The 22,517-nt window shown below is 34.5% G+C and overlaps 1 protein-coding gene across 2 annotated transcripts in view; it reads right to left on the bottom strand.

Moving 5' to 3' along the window:
* COPS2 (COP9 signalosome subunit 2) overlaps positions 1-22,517 on the bottom strand; it is a 72,528-nt gene that overhangs the window by 36,661 nt on the left and 13,350 nt on the right. For both annotated transcript variants that reach the window (XM_074234719.1, XM_074234720.1), the window contains exons 2-4: positions 6,515-6,628; positions 5,226-5,303; positions 2,385-2,510 (exon numbers count right to left, since the gene is read on the bottom strand). In XM_074234719.1, coding sequence (XP_074090820.1) covers positions 2,385-2,510; positions 5,226-5,303; positions 6,515-6,628 — 318 coding nt within the window. The remainder of the gene's footprint in view (positions 1-2,384; positions 2,511-5,225; positions 5,304-6,514; positions 6,629-22,517) is intronic.

Below are 22,517 nucleotides of genomic sequence, written 5' to 3'. Positions count from 1 at the left end.
ATTCCACTCATTCTGAATGTTGTTGCATTAGCTTTCCTAGTACTTAGGTAACACTATGGTGTAATAATATCATAAAACTGTTTTTCTGAAGCAATTAACCTCCTCTGGACTTTGGTTTCCTTAACAATAAAATGAGTGAGTTAAACTAGGTGACTATCAACTGTTCTAACCTATCAAGATCTTTTTAGAGTCTTATTGTGAAATTCAATGTGTTAGCTATCCCTACTGGCTGTGTCACTTGGAAATTTTACAAACAAATCATTTTTATCTACCAAGTCATTGGAAATGTTAAACAGAACAGGAAATCCTTGGGAAATTGTATTTAAGGTTTCCCTCCAAATTGACAACAATTCAAGAATGCATAGTCTGTAAATCCAGTCATGCTACTACTAGTTTTACATCATGCCATTTTGTCTACAAGTACACCATGGCAATATTCATTTGATCCAACCATCAAAAAGGAAATGAGGTTAGTCTGCTATGGCCTATTGCTGATGAAATTCTGCCAGTTCATGGTGATACCTACTTCATTTTTTAGATGTTTAAATATCTCAACATTCTGGAGTACAGCTAGAAATGGAAATCAAACTGACAGGCCTTATCTTTTGTAAATACTACTCTTTACTTTTGAAAACTGTAAATAAGTTTTATCTTCTCTAGTCCTGCAAAAATCACAAATAGTGGCTCATTTGTGCCAAGTGATTTGAAGTCATTAAAGGCTCCTAAGATGCCCTTTTACTATCTACCTTATCTTGATTTTTTTGCCTCTGTGTTAACCATTTTTGTTTTGTTCTTTCAAGTAAAAAGAACATTATTTTGGGCAGAGAAATAAACAATTTTTCTCCTGTTTACTACTATTGTGCCTATTCAACCAAAATAATGGCTCCATCCCTCTCTTTGATCTTTTTCCTTTCAATACCTTTTTCCCTCAACTCTTGGGTCCCTTATTAGTCATCACCAAATACAACATACTCTGAGGTTTAGAATTGCTGAAATGACCCTTATAAGGCCATTCCATGATTTGTATTTCTCTTTGGTTATTTAACCTTGCTTCCATCTTCCATATGTCCTTTGCAGGTGAATACAACTGCATTGTTCTATTTGGATAGTCCTGACTTTACTTAATAGGATTATTTTTATGTGAAATCTTTTACACATACCATCTTCTTTGCTCTCACATAGCCACTTCCTAGTTTGTAATGTCACCAAATCTTTCCTAAACTATGGCAGTAGTATTCTTACTGTTTTCCTGCTTCCTTTCTCTTCTTTAATCTATCGTTCATTATTGTTGTCCTTCATTTTAAAATACTAACATCTCTTTTAACCATAAATAATCACTTCAACTAAAAAGAAAAAAAAAGAGGAAATTTCAGGGTTTATTCCTGAGAATAATAAGGAATGTATAGGAGTCTTAGAGGACAACCAATAAGGGTTTCTTTCTAGAAAATTAAAACTAAAACTTCTAAGTCTGGCACTCGGGTCCTGCCCAATATGTCTCTCTTTCCAGTTTTATCTCATACTATTGTTCTCCATGGGAGGGTTGCTAGATGGTACAGCAGATTAAAAGTGCCAGACCTGGAATCTGGAAGACTATTCTTTCCAAGTGCAAATCTAGCCTCAGACACTTTCTAGTTGTGTGACCCTGGGCAAGTCACTAATCCTATTTGTCTTAGTCCCTCATCTGCAAAAATGAGTTAGAGAAGAAAACTCCAAATGGGATCATGGAAAGCTGGATACCACAAAAATTGCTCTCCATATTTACCATACTCTACTAAATTAGATTCTTTTTTCTCCTCTTACCTGTGCTCTCTCTCTCTTTTTTCTACCTTTGTTAAAGTCACTATCTCTAGAAAAGTCTTTAAAAACTCAACTACAAGACCACCTCCTCCAAGATTCTTTCTGCCCAAAGGATGGCAATTCATTGACTTTCACAGTGTACTCTACTTTCACCCTTTGTATTACTGCTGTATGTTACATCCTTCTATTTATTCACTTTTTGCCACACTTTGTATTTATTTTTTAATTTAATCTTTGTCTCATTCAATAAAATGTAAGCTCCTTGAGGGAGGATACTGTTCAATTTCTGTTTTTTCTATTACAAGTGCTTAGCACAAAGTGGGCAGTTAATTTGTTTATTGAAGGAATCTAATAGTCTATAAACTCCATAAGAAAGGGATGAAAGTCTTATTTGCTCTTTGTACCTCCCAAGAGCCCAATACAATGCCCTTGTACACAGTGATGCTTAAAAACTGTTGAATTTAATCAATTAATATAGTTGAGTGATGTCTCTAAGTTTAGATAATTTTTTAAAATGTATAAATTCTACTGGAAAAAATGGACATGTAGGTGAGTACAAAGATAAAAAAACAACAACTGAATCTAACCTGTTTGGAAGTAGAGATATAATCAAGAATAGAGTTAATAGACTTTTCAGAATAATTCCTTGTGACTGCACTCCGAATGTAGGTCAATAGTTGCTTATATCTATTCATCATTTCTGGATAGTTTGTCTGTGGAGAAAAAGAAATGAGATTATGTTTAAAAATACTCTGGATAATTTTAAAAGGTGCATTTTACTTATTTTTTAAAATATAAGAGTACAAGTAATTATGCAAATCAAATACTTTAGAGAAATGCATGATCAATTAGAATTATAAAAATAAATGATACATACTTGAGTCATTAAATCAAATTATGCAACTAGATTTCAAAATAAAAATGGTGAAAACTTGATAGTATTCTAAATTTTAGATTCTATTCTTTAAAACATGTATATTTCTATTATGTTAACAGGCATAAATAATACAAAAAGAACTCTCAAAATTAAAAATAATGGTTAAGTTCAAAAGTTTGGAACAAAAGTCCCAAATTAATGCCTCTCATAATACTTAGTAGAAGCCCAACTTCTTAAAACTATCATAATTATCAGGGAAATTTCAGCACCATTCAATGCACATGGGAAAAAAAGCTCTTCATTAATAGTTCTAAATTTTCCTCTACACATTGATAACAGTCTTTGCTACAAGTTTACCACCCTCATGAAAACCATAAAGTAGAAGAAATGGGATGAAGGATGCCCGAACTTCACATCTGTTTCAATGCCCAAAAAAGTTTTAATCTTACTTGGTATTTATTTATTTGATAACAGCTGATTAATCTTTGGTTAATATAACACCCAGAACCATTTAGATCACATTTGACGGCTCTGAAAAGTGGCAAGTTGTGATGGAGAAGTTCTGAGTTAGGACCTGTGTTCAAGTCCTGCCTCTAATACATATGTGGCCTTGGCTAAGTCACAACTTCTCAAATGCTCTGAGAAGAGCAAAGACAGTACCAACTTGCATTGATGAAGAGTTTATTTATTTGGAGTTCTTTATACCAATGAACTCATAGGCCAAGTCTTTACAGGATACTTCAAGAATTAAATATCTTTAATAACTAAAGAAATTAATCGTTGGAATTTTGGTGAAATTTTTTTTGGCAGGAGTATATCTTTTCAGTAAGGGGGAAATCTCTGAACACTTCAGATTATGTAGGATCCTTCAAAAATGTAGGGTAACTTGAAGAGTTAATTCTTGTCACATTATCCCCATTTTTCCTGCTTTTAGAATGCTTTACTTTCTTGACCTCTACACATCAAAGGGTAGATATATATAAACAGATATTATTATGCTTTTCTTATCCTTCCAAAATGTAAAGTTCATTTAGAGATTACTCATTCTAATATCTTTAAATAGTAAATTTCTTTATAGTTAAACCAAATCAATTTTACATTTCTGAAAATAAATGCCATTAAATTTTCTTTTACTCAGAAGTGAGGAATTAACCAATGATATTAACTTCCCTCGCTTCTCTTTCAAAAAGCTATTTCCTCTGGATATATCAAAATACTGCAAGAATTTTGGAAAGTTATAAGATAGTTTCTTTATAGCACTATGATTATTAAGACCAGGTAAGGTATAAAATAGGAAGATAAATAACAGTTAAAGGTATTTTCCTTTTTTATGAAAAAGTTCTAAAACACAGTCTGAATTGAAGGATTCCCTTTAGAGTAGGGGTTCTTGACTATTTTTGTGTGACGTATCCATTTTGGAAGTTGAACGAAACCTATGGACTCCTCTAAACAATGTAAAAATAAAATGCATGAATTACAAAGGAAAGCAATTAAAGTAGAAATTAATTATCAAAATATTTTTTGAAAGAAGGAGAGGAAGAAGAATAAAAGGAAAAGGAGATGCATCTTCTAGTTGTTTCTGTTTATGGATAGCATACTAGAAGTGTCTAAACAGGACACAATTCTATTAAAAAATGTACACACAGGAAAAAAAACCAAGAGGATGATAAATGTTTATTATCTAAATCAGGGCTGTCCAACCTTACTTTTAAAAGTTTTTTTTTTTTATCAAAACGATGGACAATATATTTTGATTTGTCATTTTAGTGAGAGCTTTGTGGTAGCTCAGTTTCAATCACTAAAGCATTTAGTAAACCCATAGATAGGTTGCAGAAAATTGCCCTGTAGGTCACACTGGATAGCCCCTGATTTAGATTATGATAAAGTTAAATAGATAACATAAAGAATGCATTAATATTTCTCAGTATATATTCTGTATGTGTGTTTGTATAAGTATGTATTTTGTACACATATATACAATTATATATGAATATTTTATTTATATGTGGGTATATATGTATATGTACACACACACGTGTGTTTGTGTGTGTGTGTGTGTGTGTGTGTGTGTGTGTGTGTGTGTGTGTGTGTATGGCAAAATAAGGTGATTTCTGGACTGGATAATCTCTTGGGGTCACCTTTCCAGATCTATTATGATCCTTTATCTGACAAATTTATGAACATGTGAGTAATGTAGGATTTCATTGAAAAGAATGAATTGTAATCATATTACTAAAATGTCAAAGTGAGTATTGCGTAGAAAGAGTACTGGACTTGGCATCAGATGATCAGATCTTTATTCTGGTTTTGATTCTTAAAAGTCATATGACTGTGGGCAAATAGGTTAAGCCTCTCACTCTTAGTTTCTTTATATGTAATTTAGGAATGATGCAAATTAACAAGGCTGTTTTTAAGAAGCTCTTTGTAAATGTAAAGTATTACTGTCTAGAAAAATAATACTGCATTGTAATGTCAACCTGAATGAAATGGCAAGATAATTAAAGTCTATCTGTACAATAAAATTATTTTTATGCCTCCCAATAATTCTTACCAACTTGAAGTTTATTTTAATCATCTGTTTCAGTGCTTTAAATCCCCATTCTCCTTTTTCACCTTCAAGCTCCAAAACCTGAAAGAAAAAAGACATTTTCTTCAATTCATTTTTAATATACTGTATCATGGTAACATTTAGGGTATGAAAATCACTAATGTAGGAATTCTATTGTTTTTGGCCTCAACAATATAAAGACTTGCTAGAAATATGAAAGCAAAAAAAATTTGCTTTAAAATTCTTTTATGAAAAAGCAAAGAAAGATTAATCTACTACTGTATTAACTCTGAATAAGTTTCTGCATGAATTCCCCAAATGGAATTTCTAAAACTGTACCTCTGTGATATAATTTAATATCTTGGAAGAAACTTTGGATTTCAAAGCAGAGGATGTAAGATTCAAATCCTGGCTCTCTGAAGCTTTGTTTTTGTGCCCTTCATCTGGGTATTTAGTTTCTCTTGGTCTAAATTTTATCATCCATTAAGTGAGATGGATGTTGTAAAATCAGAGTTTTAAATCATTTTTATGCCATAAAGTCCCCTAGTGGTCTAGTAAAGCTTATAAATCCCTCATCAGAATATTTTTTAAAAATTCAAAACTGAAGGAAATGCCAAATTTCAGACAGTAGTTAATGGTTATCAGCTAAGAAATAATAAAGATAACCCTACCCCATCTAAGGTCATGAACTCTTGGCCTACATGATCACTTAAAGTCCTCTGTAATATTAAATTAAGATATTATGATGTAGTGTGTGATAAATTAAAATTATAAAGAGTAGATTGGAGTATAGCCAAAAGGGTCAGGAAACCGCTCCTCTAAATCTGTTATGACACTACCTGTGTGACTTTGGGCAACTCATTAAACCTTCTTGGGCCTCAATATCCTCAACTATAAAATGAGGATTTGGACTATCAAGTCTTTGAGGAATCTTTCAGTTTTAATTCTATGACTATGAAGACTAAAGACTAATATGACTAATTCTATGAAGAGGTTGAAAAAATGGATAATGCTCAGATTCTCAGTATTTTGGGACGTCTACCTGAAACAGACTTGGTAGAAAGCTGCTGTATCATTAACAAAAAGTAAGATAGCCCTTATTAAATTTTTGTTAAGTATTTAAAATGCAAATTTGTCTGAACTGTTTTATTGTGGTTACAGAATAATATAGTATTGATAAATATTTTAAAGATTTTTCACATATGTTGCAAAACAGAATTTATTTATGTATAAATTATGTGCCTATATTCACAAACAACTAAGAAGCTAATAACAGTAGTTTTATAAAGTACCTTCTGGAAACTGCTTAATGCTGCTTTTGGATCATCTTCCTTCAATGCTTTGGAATTGTAGTACTGATTTTCCAAATCCACATTTGGTTCTGAGTTACTATCTTCAGAGTATTCCTATATTTTAGAAAGACAAATGAACAAAGAAAATCAAAATAATTGTAAAAACTTGGTTTGAATTCTAATGGACAATTAAGTATTAAGTAATCCATTGACTTATATCCAGTGTAAGTAAACTGCAAATAAACGTAAGTGGGAAAGTTTCCCTTCTCAGCCTCTTCCCTACAAAACTTCATAATTGTAAAAAGTGTAACAGGACCACAAGAAGCATAGCAAGGGTAAATATTTCACATATAAGTTTTGATTATAATAAGTGTTCAGTTAACTTCAATTACGACTAACACCTATATTAAATTGTAGGGAGATACGAAAATAAAAAGAGGACAAAGTTAAAACAAGGCATGTGCTTTGAAGAAACAAATTGTTTCTAGAAAAAGGGAAATATTAAAATTAATTGCTAAAAGATTTATATAATATAAAGGCCCCAAAGGAATATAACTCTGAAGTATCCTATGAATTATTTAAACAGACTATATCTACAAATATGTTTTCCCTCTACAGATCAAAAGAATATTTTCTATAGCTTGAAAGCATAAAAGAAAAAAAAACCATGAAGTTCTTGGGAAATGAGAAGTTAATTTGCCACATTAACCTCAATTTTGAAATGTTTTTATCTTATGTACTCCTTTTCAATTCTCAAACTTGGGTACAGTAATAAGTTTTGTAGACCTGTGTGTAGGTGAAGAACAAGTAGTCTCACTATCAGAATAGTACCAGGGCAGCTATACAAACAAGTTCCTTACTTTCCACAGAATTCACTTTCCTTTCCTCTCCTGGTACAGATCAAATCTCTGCAACCCTTTTCAGCTACTAGGTGGTGGGTAAGTCTCCTTTCAACAATCTTTGCCTTTCTCTCATGAACCCCAGTACTCTTTTGTTCCCACTTCACCTAGCAGTGAAGAGGAAAAATCTTCAGTCAGAGAGCCTGCATACTATACTAGGACCTATGCTTTTCCCTTTCTCCAGTACTAGCAACAGCATTAGAGGCTAGTTAGGCCTAACAGAGGAGACTAGATGGTAGGGGAAGGACAGAGTACCAGGCCAGCACTGTCAAGAAGACCTGAGTTCAAATCCATTCTCAGATACTAACAACATGACCATGGATCATTTAACCTGTCTGCCTCAATTTCCTAAACTATAATGTAGGGATTAGAATAACCCCATCTCACAGGATTGTTATGAAAATCATATGAGATGATATCTGTAAAGTTTTTACACAGTGCCTGACATGAGGCAGGTATTTAACAAATGCCTGTTACTTTACTCAGTTTTCCCTCTTCAACCCTGAGAAATGATGACTTAGAAAGTTTAAGATATATTCACCTATCTAGCTCTTGTTCCTTAGTCTCCCTCTGCCCCCCCAAATCACCCTTAACCCTTATTCTAGCCAACTAGAGCCATAACTGTGACCTGGAGCTAGAATTCCTGTGTGTACCCAAGATTCCATCAACCTTGTAAGGTTGATGTGAGGTTAAAATGAAACAATATTTACAAAATGGACACTCTGAACACTCTTTATAAAAATTCTTATTCTCTTCTTTCTCCCAGGCTGAAACTTAAAATATTTTGTAACAGAAACAAGGTAATAAATTGAGTTTATGTATGTAATATGGCAGTATTAGAACACTGTAGGTTAAATAGGTTTTTGTAGACAGGTCTACTGAAATGCTGTTTCTATTTCACTAGGTGTTCTGAGTTGCAGTGAATTGAGCACTGGCCCTGGAGTCACGAGTACATGAGTTCAAACTGGGCCTTAGACACTTAATATTATTACCTAGCTGTGTGGCCTTGGGCAAACCACTTAACCCCATTTGCCTTGCAAAAAAAACTAAAAGAAAAAAAGAAAAAAAATTAATGTTTGCAGATATCCCAAAATCCCAGCTATCCCCAAATTTTAATCAAAAGCTCAAATGATTTCTTTATTACAAATCAATGTTAATTTTTTTCCTTAAAAAGAGTATGGAGCCAGTACAGACTTCTATTGGGAGTAATATTAAGCATTACTTGACTGGCAGTGTGCAGAAAGAGGTTGGATTGAGAGAAGATGATCTCCTGAGAGTTGGATAACTCTGGAAGACTGAGGCTGAAGAATTTGTGTAACTTTGCTTCACTTAAACCCAATTCATGTAAAGTTAAGACTTTATTTATATTATTTATGTTATGTCATTGGTCTTCTTTGAAAACTACCCCTCCCCCAAACATGGTTAATACTTTCTTTGAGATTGCAGATTGCATGCACTGACTAACCTGAAAAGGTCATGATTTTAGTATGAGCTACCATGATGAGTGTCCGAATGTGAATCTAACCATAGAAGATCACGAGCTGGATTGGAAGAATATTTATTATATTTTGGAATTATATAATTAGATTTAAGTTACCTAATAAAGAACTGACAAAGAAAATAAATTTTAAAAGATAAAAGTCCCTTTAGCAAGGACCCTGTCTTGTACTTCTCATATCCCTTATTTTATCTTATATAGAAGTTGCTCAATACAAACCTGCTGAATGATTGAAATAGGGTTTGGTTCTGTAGAGAGGAGTGATATTTTCAATAACTTTTCATAAATTAAGTTATCATCATGAAGGGTATATGAATACATATAGAATAATCAACAAGTATTTATTAAGCAATTACTAAGCATTATACTACATGCTGGGGGATACAATTGCAACAAGTGTATGATCCTGACTCTCAAAGAGGATACATTGTAGTAGTGATAAAACATAAAAGAACAATAAGAATGGGAAATATTTTTCATAACTTCTCAAAGATCCTTAAGGATCTGAAATAGCAATAACCTCAAAGTAAAAATCCACTTTATTACTTCCTTGTGTAATCTATTCATTCACATTGCCACAAACATAACATTACCAATATTATTTCCAGAGGAGTTAGGAAAACTTGATTACATTCTTATGAATGCCAAGATGTTAATACCTATAGTTGCTTCCAAAGTTGTATTAGTAGAAAAATACCCTGAATTAAGAACCGGAAGATTTGGGTTCACACTCTGGCTGTGTTCCTTTCTAGTCATGTAATTTAGCAAGTCATTTTTCTCTTTCACTCTCAGCTGTAAATCCAGAGGGTCAGACTGGATTTTCACCAAATCTAAATTCTGTTACCCCTAAAAAGAATTACTGAAAAGGAGTAATTCACAGTGGTTGTCTCTTACACTGATTGTTTACATTCTTCTCTTTGATTAGTAGTCATAGCTAAAGAGAGTTGGAAGGAATTTAGAGACCATCTGGTCCATTTTAGTCGAAGAAACCAAGGTTCAGTTAAGTTAAGCAACTTGTCTAAGGTCAGAGCACATACGCATAATAAATAGCAGAACCAGAAATGGAATTCAAGGGCAATGACTTCAAAACCGGTACTATTTTCATTTATGCTTTTCCCTTTTTTTACACCTGTTATAAAAAGTTTTGGCAAATTAGTCTCAAAAACCAAACAAACAAACTCTTGAGTCTGGAAAACTTAGGTCAGATTCTTCCTCTGACACACAGAAGCTCTGCAATCTTGTGTGAGTTACAAACTCTTAAGTGTTTTATGTAATATCCCAAGGATTTAAGTTGCAGAAAGAATGCACAACTTCACCTCCCTGGTACAGGGAATTTCTCACCTAGGAGTTCCATATATAAATTAAATCAAATGTTCAAATCTCCCCTTACTCAAAATAAGTCACTTTCATTCAAATTTAATTTTTAAGTTGCCGTCAACTTCTAATTCACAATTGTCCCATGACTTAAATTGTAAAAATATTTTCCACTGCTTTTAATTAATGTCTTTAGTTTATTACAAATTACACATATTATTCTGATTTTGCCATTACCTCTTGGGTACAGTAAGTGGGAAAGGTTTTCACACCTAAACAAAAAGCACATTTTGTTCCCTACATAGCAAAATAGAATTTTACAGAAAAACTAATTCTAAAACATTGAAGGCTGATATGGTACACAGACACAGACACCTGAGTGTTCCTCTAAGTAAATTTGATACTGTACACGAAAATTTAATTTTTTTTAAAAAAAATGGGGAGTGTTTATTTGACAAAAGATTTATTCACTTTTCAAAAAAATTTCCTGAGAGAAAATCTTTGAAAGAGCAAATTCCCCTAGTGATCTGTTTCATATAAGTCTAAGGATATAATTTTTGAAGACATGTTTGAATTTTATCTAGAGAACTTTATGCATCAAAACTCTCTCAAAACTCTATTTTGATTAAACTCTTTCAGATCTGAGACAGATCTTACTTAGTGCATAATCTCAGTCACCTGTAAGAAGAAAAATACTTTTAAGTTTGAACTGATTTCTGGACTCATTCAAGAAAATTTTGAAAAACGAATTGAAATTTCAATAAAGCATGTATCTGAACATTAGAAGTTATAGATCAATGATGTAATTTCCTTTTCATACCACACATTATAGCCAATCATACAAAGGACAAGACAATCATTAAGTAAAATATATGCAATAATGATGTTTAGCCAACTAAAACTAGAAAATCTAACTGTACATTGGCATGCAAATTCATCAGTGAATAAATTCAACAATCATCATAACTGGGCATCTACAATGACCAAAACATTATATTAGAGTCACTGACAATTTTTTTTAAGTTGCTATGCTACTAGAGAAAAAAATCTTAATGTGGTGTCCAAAAACTTTTTAAAAAAATTTTTGAGTAATCTGCAACATATTACTTTCTTCATTTAAAAACAATTGGGGGGGGGGGTAGAGTCCTATGGATGTTGCCAAACAGGCAAAGGTGTCTGTGACACAAAAATATATAGCTAAGAATATATATAAAAGTATATTACAAAATAGGAAGCCAGCAGATGCTAAAAGAGGGAGCAGACAGAAATGTTCCAGGAATAATTGAGGAAGGTGCTAGTTCTAATGGTAAAAAGAAAAAAAATGATCCTCTGGGCCACAAATGATGCACTTTACATGTAATATATTTTATAATGGGCAGGTGACATCTTTTTCCCCCCTTTTTAAAATTTATTTTTTTATTCTCATTTTCTTATAAATTTTTTTTACATTAATAAAATATTCTTGTTTACAAGTAAACAAAATACCCCTCCCCCCATGAATATAGATAGACTTGCTTGGGTGAGAAAAGTAAAGGGGAGAGCTAAAAAATTAAAATAAAAAAATATTAACAATTGTAGGTATGGCCAGGTGACGCAATGGACTAAGCACCAGCCCTGCGTAAACCCAACAATCACCCAGCCATGTGACATTCAAGCCACTGGATCCTCACTGCCCTGCAAAAACCAAAAAGAAGAGAAAAAAAGACCCAAAATAAAATAAAATAGTAATAATAGTAGGGGTGGCTGGGTGGCAGACAGAGCATTGGCCCTTGAGCCAGGAGCACCTGGGTCCAAATCCGGCCCCAGACACCCAAAGATCACCCTGCTATGTGGCCCCAGGAAGGCCACCCAGCCCCACTTGCCCTGCACCCTCCACCAAATAATAATAACAAAAAATGTGCTGCAGTCTTTGTTCCAACACCAACAACTCTGTCACGGGTGGATCACATTCTTTATGATAAGTCCATCACAAAAGTTACTTCCATATTTTTCCAATGTTGCCATTGCTGATCGCAACTCCCTCCTTTCTTATTTCTCCACTACCATGTACTCTATTTTCTCTCTCCTTTCACTCTGACTCTGCTGTAGGGTAGCTGAGTGGCACAGCAGACAGATCCCTGGTCCTGGGGCCAAGAAGCCCTGAGCCCCCATACCACCCCTTAGGCCCAGAATCCACCTGGCCCTATGGTCCTGGGCAGGCCTTCCAATCCCAGCCCCTTGCAAGAAGTAAAAAAGAAAATGTGTTATATCTGACCACTCTCCCCCCATGGTCCATCCTCTCCTCCTTTATTCACATCCCCACCCCTTCCCCCTGCTCCCCCCCTCCTTCTTACTCCAGATGTCTATACCCCATTGAGTATATATGCTGTTTCCTCTCCTAGCCACCTCCAATGAGAGCAAAGATTCCCTCATTCCCCCTTGCCTCCCCCTTTCCATATCATTGCAATAGCTCATTGTAATAAAAAAAAATCTTATTATGTGAAATATCTTGGACTATTCCCACTCTCCTTTTTCTTTCTCCCATTCTATTTCCCTTTTTTTCTATTGACTTCATTTTTACACCATATTTTATCTTCGAATTCAGCTTTCTCCTGTGCTTCAACTATAAAAGCTCCCTCTACCTGCTCTATTAACTGAGAAGGTTCATATGAATATTATCAGTATCATTTTTCTATACATGCAATTCATCCTCATTAAGTCCCTCATTATTTCCCCCCTCTTCTCCAATCTCCATGCTTCACCTGAGTCCTGTATCTGAACATCAAACCTTCTGTTCAGCTCTGGCCATTCCAAAAGGAAGATTTGAAATTCCCCTGGTTCATTGAAAGTCCATCTTTTTCCCTGGAAGAGGACATTCAGCCTTGCTGGGTAGTTCATTCTTGGCTGCATTCTAAGCTCTCTTGCCTTCCGGTATATTGTATTCCAAGCCCTATGAGCTTCCAATGTAGGTGCTGCTAAGTCCTGTGTGATCCTGACTGTGGCTCCACGATATTTGAACTGTGTCCTTCTGGCTGCTTGTAATATTTTCTCTTTGACTTGGGAGTTCTGGAACTTGGTATTCCAATAATTTTTAAATTATCTTTCCTAAGTCTGTTTTCCATATCAGTTGTTTTTTCAATGAGATATTTCACATTTTCTTCTAATTTTTCATTTTTTTGGTTTTGAAGTATTGATTCCTGATTTCTGGTAAATTCATCGATCTCCCTGAATTCTATTCTTTGTCTGAAGGATTTGTTCTCCTCAGAGAGTTTTCTTATCTCTTTTTCCATCTGGCCAGTTTTGCTTTTTAAAGCATTCATCTCCTCAATAACTTTTTGAACTGTTTTATCCATTTGACCTAAGCTGGTTTTTAGCATGCTATTTTCTTCAGCATTTTTTTGGATTTCCTTGACTAAGCTGCTGACTTCATTTTCATGTTTTTCCTGCATCTCTCTCCTTTCTTTTCCCAGTTTTTCTTCCAACTCCCTCATTTGATTTTCAAAGTCTTTTTTGAGCTCTGTCATAGCCTGAGCCCAATTTCTGTTTTTCTTGGAGTCTTTAGATGCAGGAGCTTGTGCTTCCTCATCTTCAGACTGAGTATTTTGATCCTTCTTGGGCTCATTTGCAAAATATTTCTCAATAGTCTTCCTCTTATTTCTCTGCTTGCTCATTTTCCCAGCCTGGGCCTGGCTTTGGGGTGCTTCCTGAGCTTTTGGGACACTCCCACAAGGGTCTCAGTGTGTGAGGCTCTGTCCTTCCTCCTGGTCTGTGAATGGCCATAAGCACCCCGCTCTGCCACGGGGCCGAGGTGGGGGGCCCTGTTGTTCTATGGGGGAGGCCTAGACTGGGATCAGGATCTGAATGTGGTCAGAGCCCTAGAGTCCTGTTCCAGGGGCAGTGGACAAAGCTAGGCCGGCAGGTGTCATCTGATCTCATTCTAAGCCTGTAGGCACAAGGAGACCTTAGACCATGATTTATCTAAATTTTTTCTCTTTTCTCCAGTAGTCAGCATGCTACCTAGCATATAACAAGTATATTGCAATAGCTTCCTTACCGATCTCCTTGACTCAAAACTCCAACCAACAAGGACTGTTCACTTCATCAACCTTCCCAAAAAGTTTTAGCAACTCCAATGGCTGCTTCTGCCCAGAGGATCAGAGTTACTAAATGTTACTTACTCTCATCACACAAGTTATGTTTTGGTCCAGCCAGCCCACTGACTAGTTTTTAATACATGACATTCTATCTTCCATTTCTGCCCCTTTGAATGTTGCCCCCATGCCTGGTATGTACCACATCTCCATAGTTTCTGCCTTTTAGCATTCCTTTTTTTCCTTCAAAGTTTTGCTAGAATTTTACTTCCTATATGAGACCTACCTTCAACTCTTAAGTTTGCCCCATTCCCAAATTTACTTTTAGGTGTTCAGGTTGCAATATATATATATTTTTAGGTTTTTTGTAAGGCAGATGGGGTTAAGTGGCTTGCCCAAGGTCACACAGCTAGGTAATTATTAAGTGTCTGAGACTGGATTTGAACCCAGGTACTCCTGACTCCAAGGCCGGTGCTTTATCCACTGCACCACCTAGCTGCCCCTTGCAATATATTTTCAATGTTGACCTTTATGCAAGAAGTGGTGTAAAATAAATGACTGGAAAAGGAGGTGGGCTAGTTATATAAAAAGAGTGAAGGGTAATAGTCAACCTGAGTCCAGCACTAACTAGTACCCAACAAGATGTAAAGACCTAGAAAATCTCTAGAATTTTGGGAAGATATGGGATAAAGTCAGGAATCACATAGAATGAGAAGATGTGGATGGATTATGATCTTTATTAAGAACAAATTTTGATGAAAAAAAAATGATCCAAATAAATTCTTAAGTATTATATGAGAAAATGTATCCCAAATTCTGATTGGTATTCCCTGAAACATATTCCTTATAAAATAGTACAGTGATAAAACATTCAGCTAGCGGATAAAGGGCAGAGGTGTCAAGCATGTAGCCTACAACACTTCAACCAGATTATGTGGTTTTTCTAAATGGTCTACAGGGATTCTTAATGTTTAGTCATCCTGTTTCTATTTGAAATGCAAAGAATAGCGCTCAGGAGCCTAGAGTTAGGAATACTGAGTTAAATGCAACCTCAGACACTTATTAGCTGCTTTCACTACTAGGCGAGTCACTCATCATTGGTCTGTCTCAGTTTATTCAACTGTAAAGTGGATATAATAGCACCTATCTTCCAAGGTTACTCTAAGGATCAAATGAGATATTTATAAAGCACTTCGATTAGAGACTGGCACAGAGTTGGTCCTTAGTAATAGTTCCCCCCCCCCTTTCCATTCATCCATTAGAGCCATTCATTTGATGGTCTGGAGTGAGGGTGGTTAGGGAATATGGGTAGAGAGATATATTCATAGCTTACAGGAATTAGGTGCTTAAATACAAAGAGGGGGCTGGCTAAAAAGCAGGACTTTTTAAAAGGGGTTGATCTCATGTGTCTAATTAATGGCATCAGAGCAGAGACCATTAATCTTTTGTGTCACACTTGGCAATATGGTAAAGTCTATAAACCCTTTCTTATGTTTTAATTGCATAAAATATAACGCACATAATTCCATAGAGAAACAAAGGTAAAGGAAAATAAAGATGCAATTTTTTTTCCTCATTCAAATTCACAAACCCTATCCTTAAATCTATCCACAAATACTACAGTAAAGACCCCTGAGAATAATGAAGGAAGGAGCTAGATTTCTTTGTGTAACAACTGCATTTTTCAGTTCTGAAACACAGGTGAGGGTCTCAAGAGAGATGATTGGCATTGTGGGTTTAAAAGAGGGGAATGAGAAAAAAGGAAGAAAATATTAAAGTGGGAAGAAAGACTGGCAAGCTATTGACAGATTAATGTGTTTGTGTGGATATGTATATTGATTTTTAAGCCAAGTATTTATAAGTCAGGGACTTTATTAGATTCTAAGCTCCTTGAGAGTGGATACCATATGGGTTTTCATCTTTGTATTTTCAAAGGCTAGTATAATACATTGCCTATAGAATGTTTGCTGAACTTATAAACAAACTGAATAGGTAGTATGTTCCAATTCACAGAAAATCTGCCCAAAGCAGAAGACACTGTTTAAGATCACAGTCTAGATATCACCATTCTAAAGTACACAAAAAACAAACTTCTAAATTTTGGAAGTGTAATAATAGCATTTACAGAATTAGTTTCTTTGGAATAAAAATCTAAAATTGTTTCAGATACAGAAAATATGGTATGTTATGTTAGAATTCTTTTAAATAAGGGCATGCTAAACAATCAGTAGAGTTTTAATTTCATAAGTTGAGTATTATTACATTTTTAGTGCTTACCAGTCTTGCCTAAAAAGGAATACATATGGTAAAAAAGATATAGATTGCTTTTAACTGTAACTTGTTTTCCCCAAAGATGTTCTGATCTATCTAGATTACAGGACAAAATGGTAGTCATGATGGCTGAAGCATACTGTTAGTGGAGCTGTGAATTAGTCCAATTGTTCTGTGTATCGAATTGGAATTGTGCGAGAAAGTCTTCATATCCTTTAATTTGCAAATTCTCAACAAACCATCCATATATCCTTTAACCTCAAGATTCCACTACTGTACATATATTCCAAGGAAATCAAAGATATGACAGATAGGAGAAATCCAGAGAAGTATGGAAAATTTTTAATGATCTAATTAATAGCAAACAAGCAGAATCAAAACAATATATGATTACTACAGTAAAAGTGAAAATATCACTGAAAGAGTCAAAGTTAGTAAATGAAAACTCAACGGAGGACATGAAGGCAATCTCTATTTGGTTCAAGTTAAAACACTGAAACTGAGAGTAGGGGAAGAGTACCATCAAAATAATAATACTTTTTTATTTCTAAACACAAAACACTATTCAATAAGAATGGCAATTTTTCAGTTGAAATGGACAAACACCCTATCTTATGCTAGTTCTTGAAGACAGAAGATGTAACAAAACAAAAACAAAGCACAATGGAAATGGTGTAATTGCTGGATTTAAAATTTCTAATTTATCACTAACAAAATTATTTATTTCTGCTTTTTTGATGGTTTTTAATGTGATTAGAATAAATAAAAGATTGTTGCTAGTCAAAAACTGTCTGAAGATAAGGCAACCTAGCTAAGCATTAAATCTAGGTAAAGAGTTGATAATAACATACTTAAGAGAACCCTAGGGTTAGCAGTATATCCAAACTTAGTGATAAGCACTAGGTAAGGCACAAGTGGGTAAGTATATTCACAAAGCTCTTTAGACTGGTATGGATTCTCTTTTGAGAGATGTCACAAACAGTGGACTATCTGAGGGACTACATGTGTTAATCAAAGTTTCATGAAATATGAGAATAATAGGGTAATAGGGGAAAAATAGCAATGGATGTGGAGTCAGAACAAAACTGATCCAGAGCAGGAAGAAATCTTGAGTTTTATCCAGTTAAATCTTATTTTGTTTTTTGTTTTTGCTTTTTTTTTTGTTTGGAAGGCAGTGGGGTTAAGTGACTTGCCCAAAGTCCCGGAGCTAGGTAATTATTAAGTGTCTGGGACTGGATTTGAACTCAGGTCCTCCTGACTCCAGGACCAGTGCTCTATCTACTGAAGCACCTAGTTACTCTCCTCTTATTTTAAAGAAAAGGAAACTAAAATCCAGAAAAGTCATTAATCCAAGATCACAAAGGTGGAATCTGAATTTGTATATCAGCTCTGCTATCTTGGCACCAAGAGTGAGTGACACTTGGCCCATCTGAGCCTTCATTACCTCAGAATTTGTAAAATGAGGTAAGACTAGGTGATCTCTAAGGTCCTTCCCTATCACCTATAAATCTAAAAAATATCTATAAACAGTAAAAATGAAATCTGAATTTACTAGCATCACATAATCCATGACCAGTTTTTACATGAATTTTTAAAGGTGAGATCAACTCATCTTCAGAGAAATCTTACTTATCATATTTAGTACCCTCAGCTACTTTCTTTCTCTAGGATTCATTTTATTTTATTTTTTTAGGTTTTTGCAAGGCAAATGGGGTTAAGTGGCTTGCCCAAGGCCACACAGCTAGGTAATTATTAAGTGTCTGAGACCACATTTGAACCCAGATACTCCTGACTCTAGGGCTGGTGCTTTATCCACTGCGCCACCTAGCCACCCCTATTCATCTTATTTTTTTAAAAAAATAATAGTATTTTATTTCCAATTACATCTATAGTTTCCAACATTCATTTTTTTAATAAGACTTTTGAGTTCCAGATTTTCTCCTTTCCTTCCCCCTTTGCAAGACAGTAATTTGATGTTAAACATATTTTCATATTAGACATGTTGTGAAAGAATCAGAATAGAAGAGAGAAAGCATGAAAAATAAATCAAAAAATAAATTAAAAAAAGTAAAAACAATTGTGCTTCAATCTGCACTCAGCCTCTCCTGCATGTGGATGGCGTTTTCTATTACCAGTCTTTTGAAACTGTTTTCGATCACTGTATTGTTGAGATGACCTAAGTCTATCACAGTTGGTCATCACACAAAATCTAACATTCATTTTGGAAAGAAAATCACTCAAGAAAATAAATTTTTAAAAAATTAAATCTAAGACTGGATATGAATACTTTCATAGTAATAAAATATCCATGGAATCATTCACTTTATAAAAATTTCAACTCCTCCAAACTTTTAGTAAATATAATCTTCATGAGACACAACGTTAAAAAAATAAAAAACCTCAAACCATCCAATGCTTGTTGGTTCATATCATGATGAGACTTCCCAAATTTAATCTCTAGCCTAATCCTTAAGACAACAAACTATGACTGAACTCAAACCTGTGTCCTGCTAGCTAACTGCAAACAAAAACTTCAAGAATCCAGGGTCATCTCCATATCCCATGCTATTGTTGAGTCGATTCAGTTGTGTCTGACATTTTGTGACTCTATTTGGGATTTTCTTGGCAAAGAAAGTGTAATGGTTTCTCATTTCCTACTCCAGTTGCCAGGATAACATACAAAGTGCCTGAGAGTGGATTTGAACTTGGGTCTTCCTAAATCTGGGTTTATCAATCTCATCTATTTAATCTATCTAATACAAATACTCTTCTCAACCTGCCCCAAAAGGAATGTTGGAATGACAGGGTGTCAGAGAAGTGAGATCAGTCCTTGTTTCATAAGTCTATAGTTAATTTAAGTATTCAAAAGGAAAACTTTTGTGAAAGGCATTTGAAATCCAATTCAATTCAACCTATCTTTTAACCAGAAACTTATAGTGATTAAAATGATAGATACTGGGAGAAAACAGAGAATTTAGTTAAATCACATGGAGTTTATGGTCTACTATTGAGAACACCTCCATTCTTCTTGCCTTCCATAGTGATTCTTTACTTTCATTATTACCTCATAATAGCCAAGCCTTTTTAATTATAGCTCCACCATATCTTTTTATATCAGTCACCTCTCAACTTGCATAGCCACTATCCTAGTTCATTCAGACTTTTACCATCTCTCTTTGGACTACTCTTAATAGCTTCATAAACAGTCTCTCTGTCACAGGCTTCTTCTTTTCCTGCAAAAGTGACTAAAGGGCAAGTCTGAATATGCTACTTTCCTTGATCAAAAAACTGCAGTGGCATCTCTCCTGTCTGGAGGATCATATACGAACTCCTAGTAGACATTTAATGTCCTCCATCATCTAGTTGCAGACTACCCTTTCTAGGCTGAAAATGCATGAATATGTTTTGAGCAGTTTCTGGTACGGTCACTTCATAACTTCTTGTTCCTCAAATGTGATATTCTATCTTCCATCATCATCCCTATGCTCAGGCTTTTCCCATGCCCAGAATGTACCCTCTCCCTTACCTCTTAAATTTCATTTTTCTTCAAAGCTCAGTTCAAATGTCAAACCTTCCACAGGAGGTTCTTGCTCTTTTCTACAAACAGGTAGTGCCTCCCTTCCAACTGATGAAATTACCTTGTATTTATTTTATACATACTTAAATGTCTATGTGTAGCCCACTCTTCTACATTTCTAGTTAAATGTAAACCCCTTGAAGGCGGAAACTTTTTTTAAAATTTGTTTTTGTATTTCCAGTACCAAAACAGTGCCGGTTAAATAGGAGACAGTTAATAAATACTTGGTGGTTGATATGGAGATATGATATAAATCAGTAGAGTTCAGAATAATAAAAGGTAAATTTATTAGGGAGATAACAGAAAATGCTTTGTAAGGTGTGAGAGTGAGGTTTAAGGGAGGGGAAGAAATAGTAAAGTTATCTTTTTTTCCCCACTCCCAAAGTTAAAAAAGATGAGTATAATTTTAAAAATAGGGATAGCTAGAGTCAACTCATAGAATTTGCTTTAAATTATATTGTTTTGCCCAAAGAAGTTGAAAAGTGCATTGGGGCTAACAAATTTTTACTGAGAAGCTTACTAGCTTTTGGGCTCATGTTCAGGTTACTAAATGGGATACAGTACTGCCCCCTTGATGGATAGGGTCACAGAAGATGACTGTCTTGGAATAAGACATCTATATTTTCAAGGAAATGTTTTATTTTATAATGAAACTTTATGAAACAAATATCCTATATCATATTATTGTTCCAGTTTTTGGTTCTGCAGAATAAACAGCAGAGTTTTCAAGTATCTTAACATCAGAAAGTACAGGCACACTATCTATCTAATTTTCTCTTATTGAAAATCCATGATTTATTCAAAAATGTCAAAACTCTTTTTGAATTCATTTTTTCTGGTGACAACCTCTTGGATTAATAAATTACATATTTCACATATATAAAGGTACTTTCTTTTTACAAGACTAATTTTAATGTGTTCAAGTTTTAAAGGGAATTAATTCCTTTTCATAGGATTTTAAGATTTTTTAAATGAGTGTGCATTCTCTTTATGATTTTATAGATTTTTATCTTGTGCTCTTTAATCACCTTTCTGGTAGAATAATCCTAATTCTTTAAAAAAGTTATAATGAACTTAATATATAATCATCAATACAAGTCAATCAATCATAAACATGTATCAGAAACTATGCTAGGTGCTAGAGATACCAAAAAAACTTCACAATCTAATAAGGAAGACAACTTACCAACAAATATATACAAAGTGTTTTTCAGGAGCCAAGATGGCAAAGAAGTCAGTAAGCTGCCTGAACTCTCCCCAGTTTCTCTCAGAGACAATGTTAAATTAAACCTCTATAAAAATTCTGGAACAACAGAATCCACAAAGAGACTGAGTGAAAAAAATTTTTCAGTCAAAGATAACTTAGAAGAATTTTAGTAAAGATCTATCTAACCTGGATAAAAGGGGAGTGTAATCCAGTGCAGACTGTATCCAGGCAAGTCAGCTCTTTGCTACAACATAGGTCAACCCAAAGGCTCCACATTCTGGGCTCATCAGGGCAGCTGTGAGGCCTCCACCAACAGCAAAGGGCAAACTGCCAACCCAGCAACTCAAGGCACAACAGGCTCAATTAACAAGGCCAGGTCACCCTAGAGTAGAGTGATAAGCCCCCAGCCTCAGAAACCCTGGTGTAGGAAAGTCTACGACCAAGACCCTGCCCCCCAGTGTAAGAAGCTTGCCCCAGAGTTCAACTTTTAAAAATGAGCAAAACAAACAAACAAAAAAGCCTTCATCTTAGAAAGCTATTATGGTAAAAAGGAAGATCAAAACAAATCCACAAGAAGATAAGTGTCAAAATACCTACAGGCAAAGCCTCAAACAGGAATATGAATTACTCTAGCCCAGAAAGTCCTCTTGGAAGCTCTCTAAATGGATTTTAAAAACCAAGTAAGAGTTATGAGTAAACAGCTTAGAAAAGAAAACACAAAAATTGACTGAGGAAAACAACTCCTTAAAAATTAGAACTGGCCAAGGATTCCAAAAGCTGAAGAAAATAATTCCTAAAAAATGAGAATTGGAAAAGTAGAAGCTAATGAATCTGAGACAATCAAAAATTAAAAAAATAAAATACCTCCCTGGAAAAACAAGTGACCAGGAAAACAATCCAGAAGAGATAATTTAAGAATTATTTAGACTTCTTGAAGGCCATGACCAAAAAAAGGCCATGGACAGCATCTTTCAGGAAATTATCAATTAAAACTGCCTAGATATCCTAGATCCAGAGGTAAAATAGTGAAAAACCACTGATCAACTCCTGAAAGAGATCCCAAAATAAAAACTCCAAGGAATATTATAGCCGAATTTTAGAACCATAACATCAAGGAGAAAATACTGTAAACAGACAGAAAGAAACAATTCAAATATAAAGGAGTCG

Source organism: Macrotis lagotis, chromosome 4, assembly GCF_037893015.1.
Source record: "Macrotis lagotis isolate mMagLag1 chromosome 4, bilby.v1.9.chrom.fasta, whole genome shotgun sequence".
Taxonomy (NCBI): domain Eukaryota; kingdom Metazoa; phylum Chordata; class Mammalia; order Peramelemorphia; family Peramelidae; genus Macrotis; species Macrotis lagotis.
Note: the sequence above shows the minus strand (reverse complement) of the source record. Positions and strands in the feature narration are given on the sequence as shown.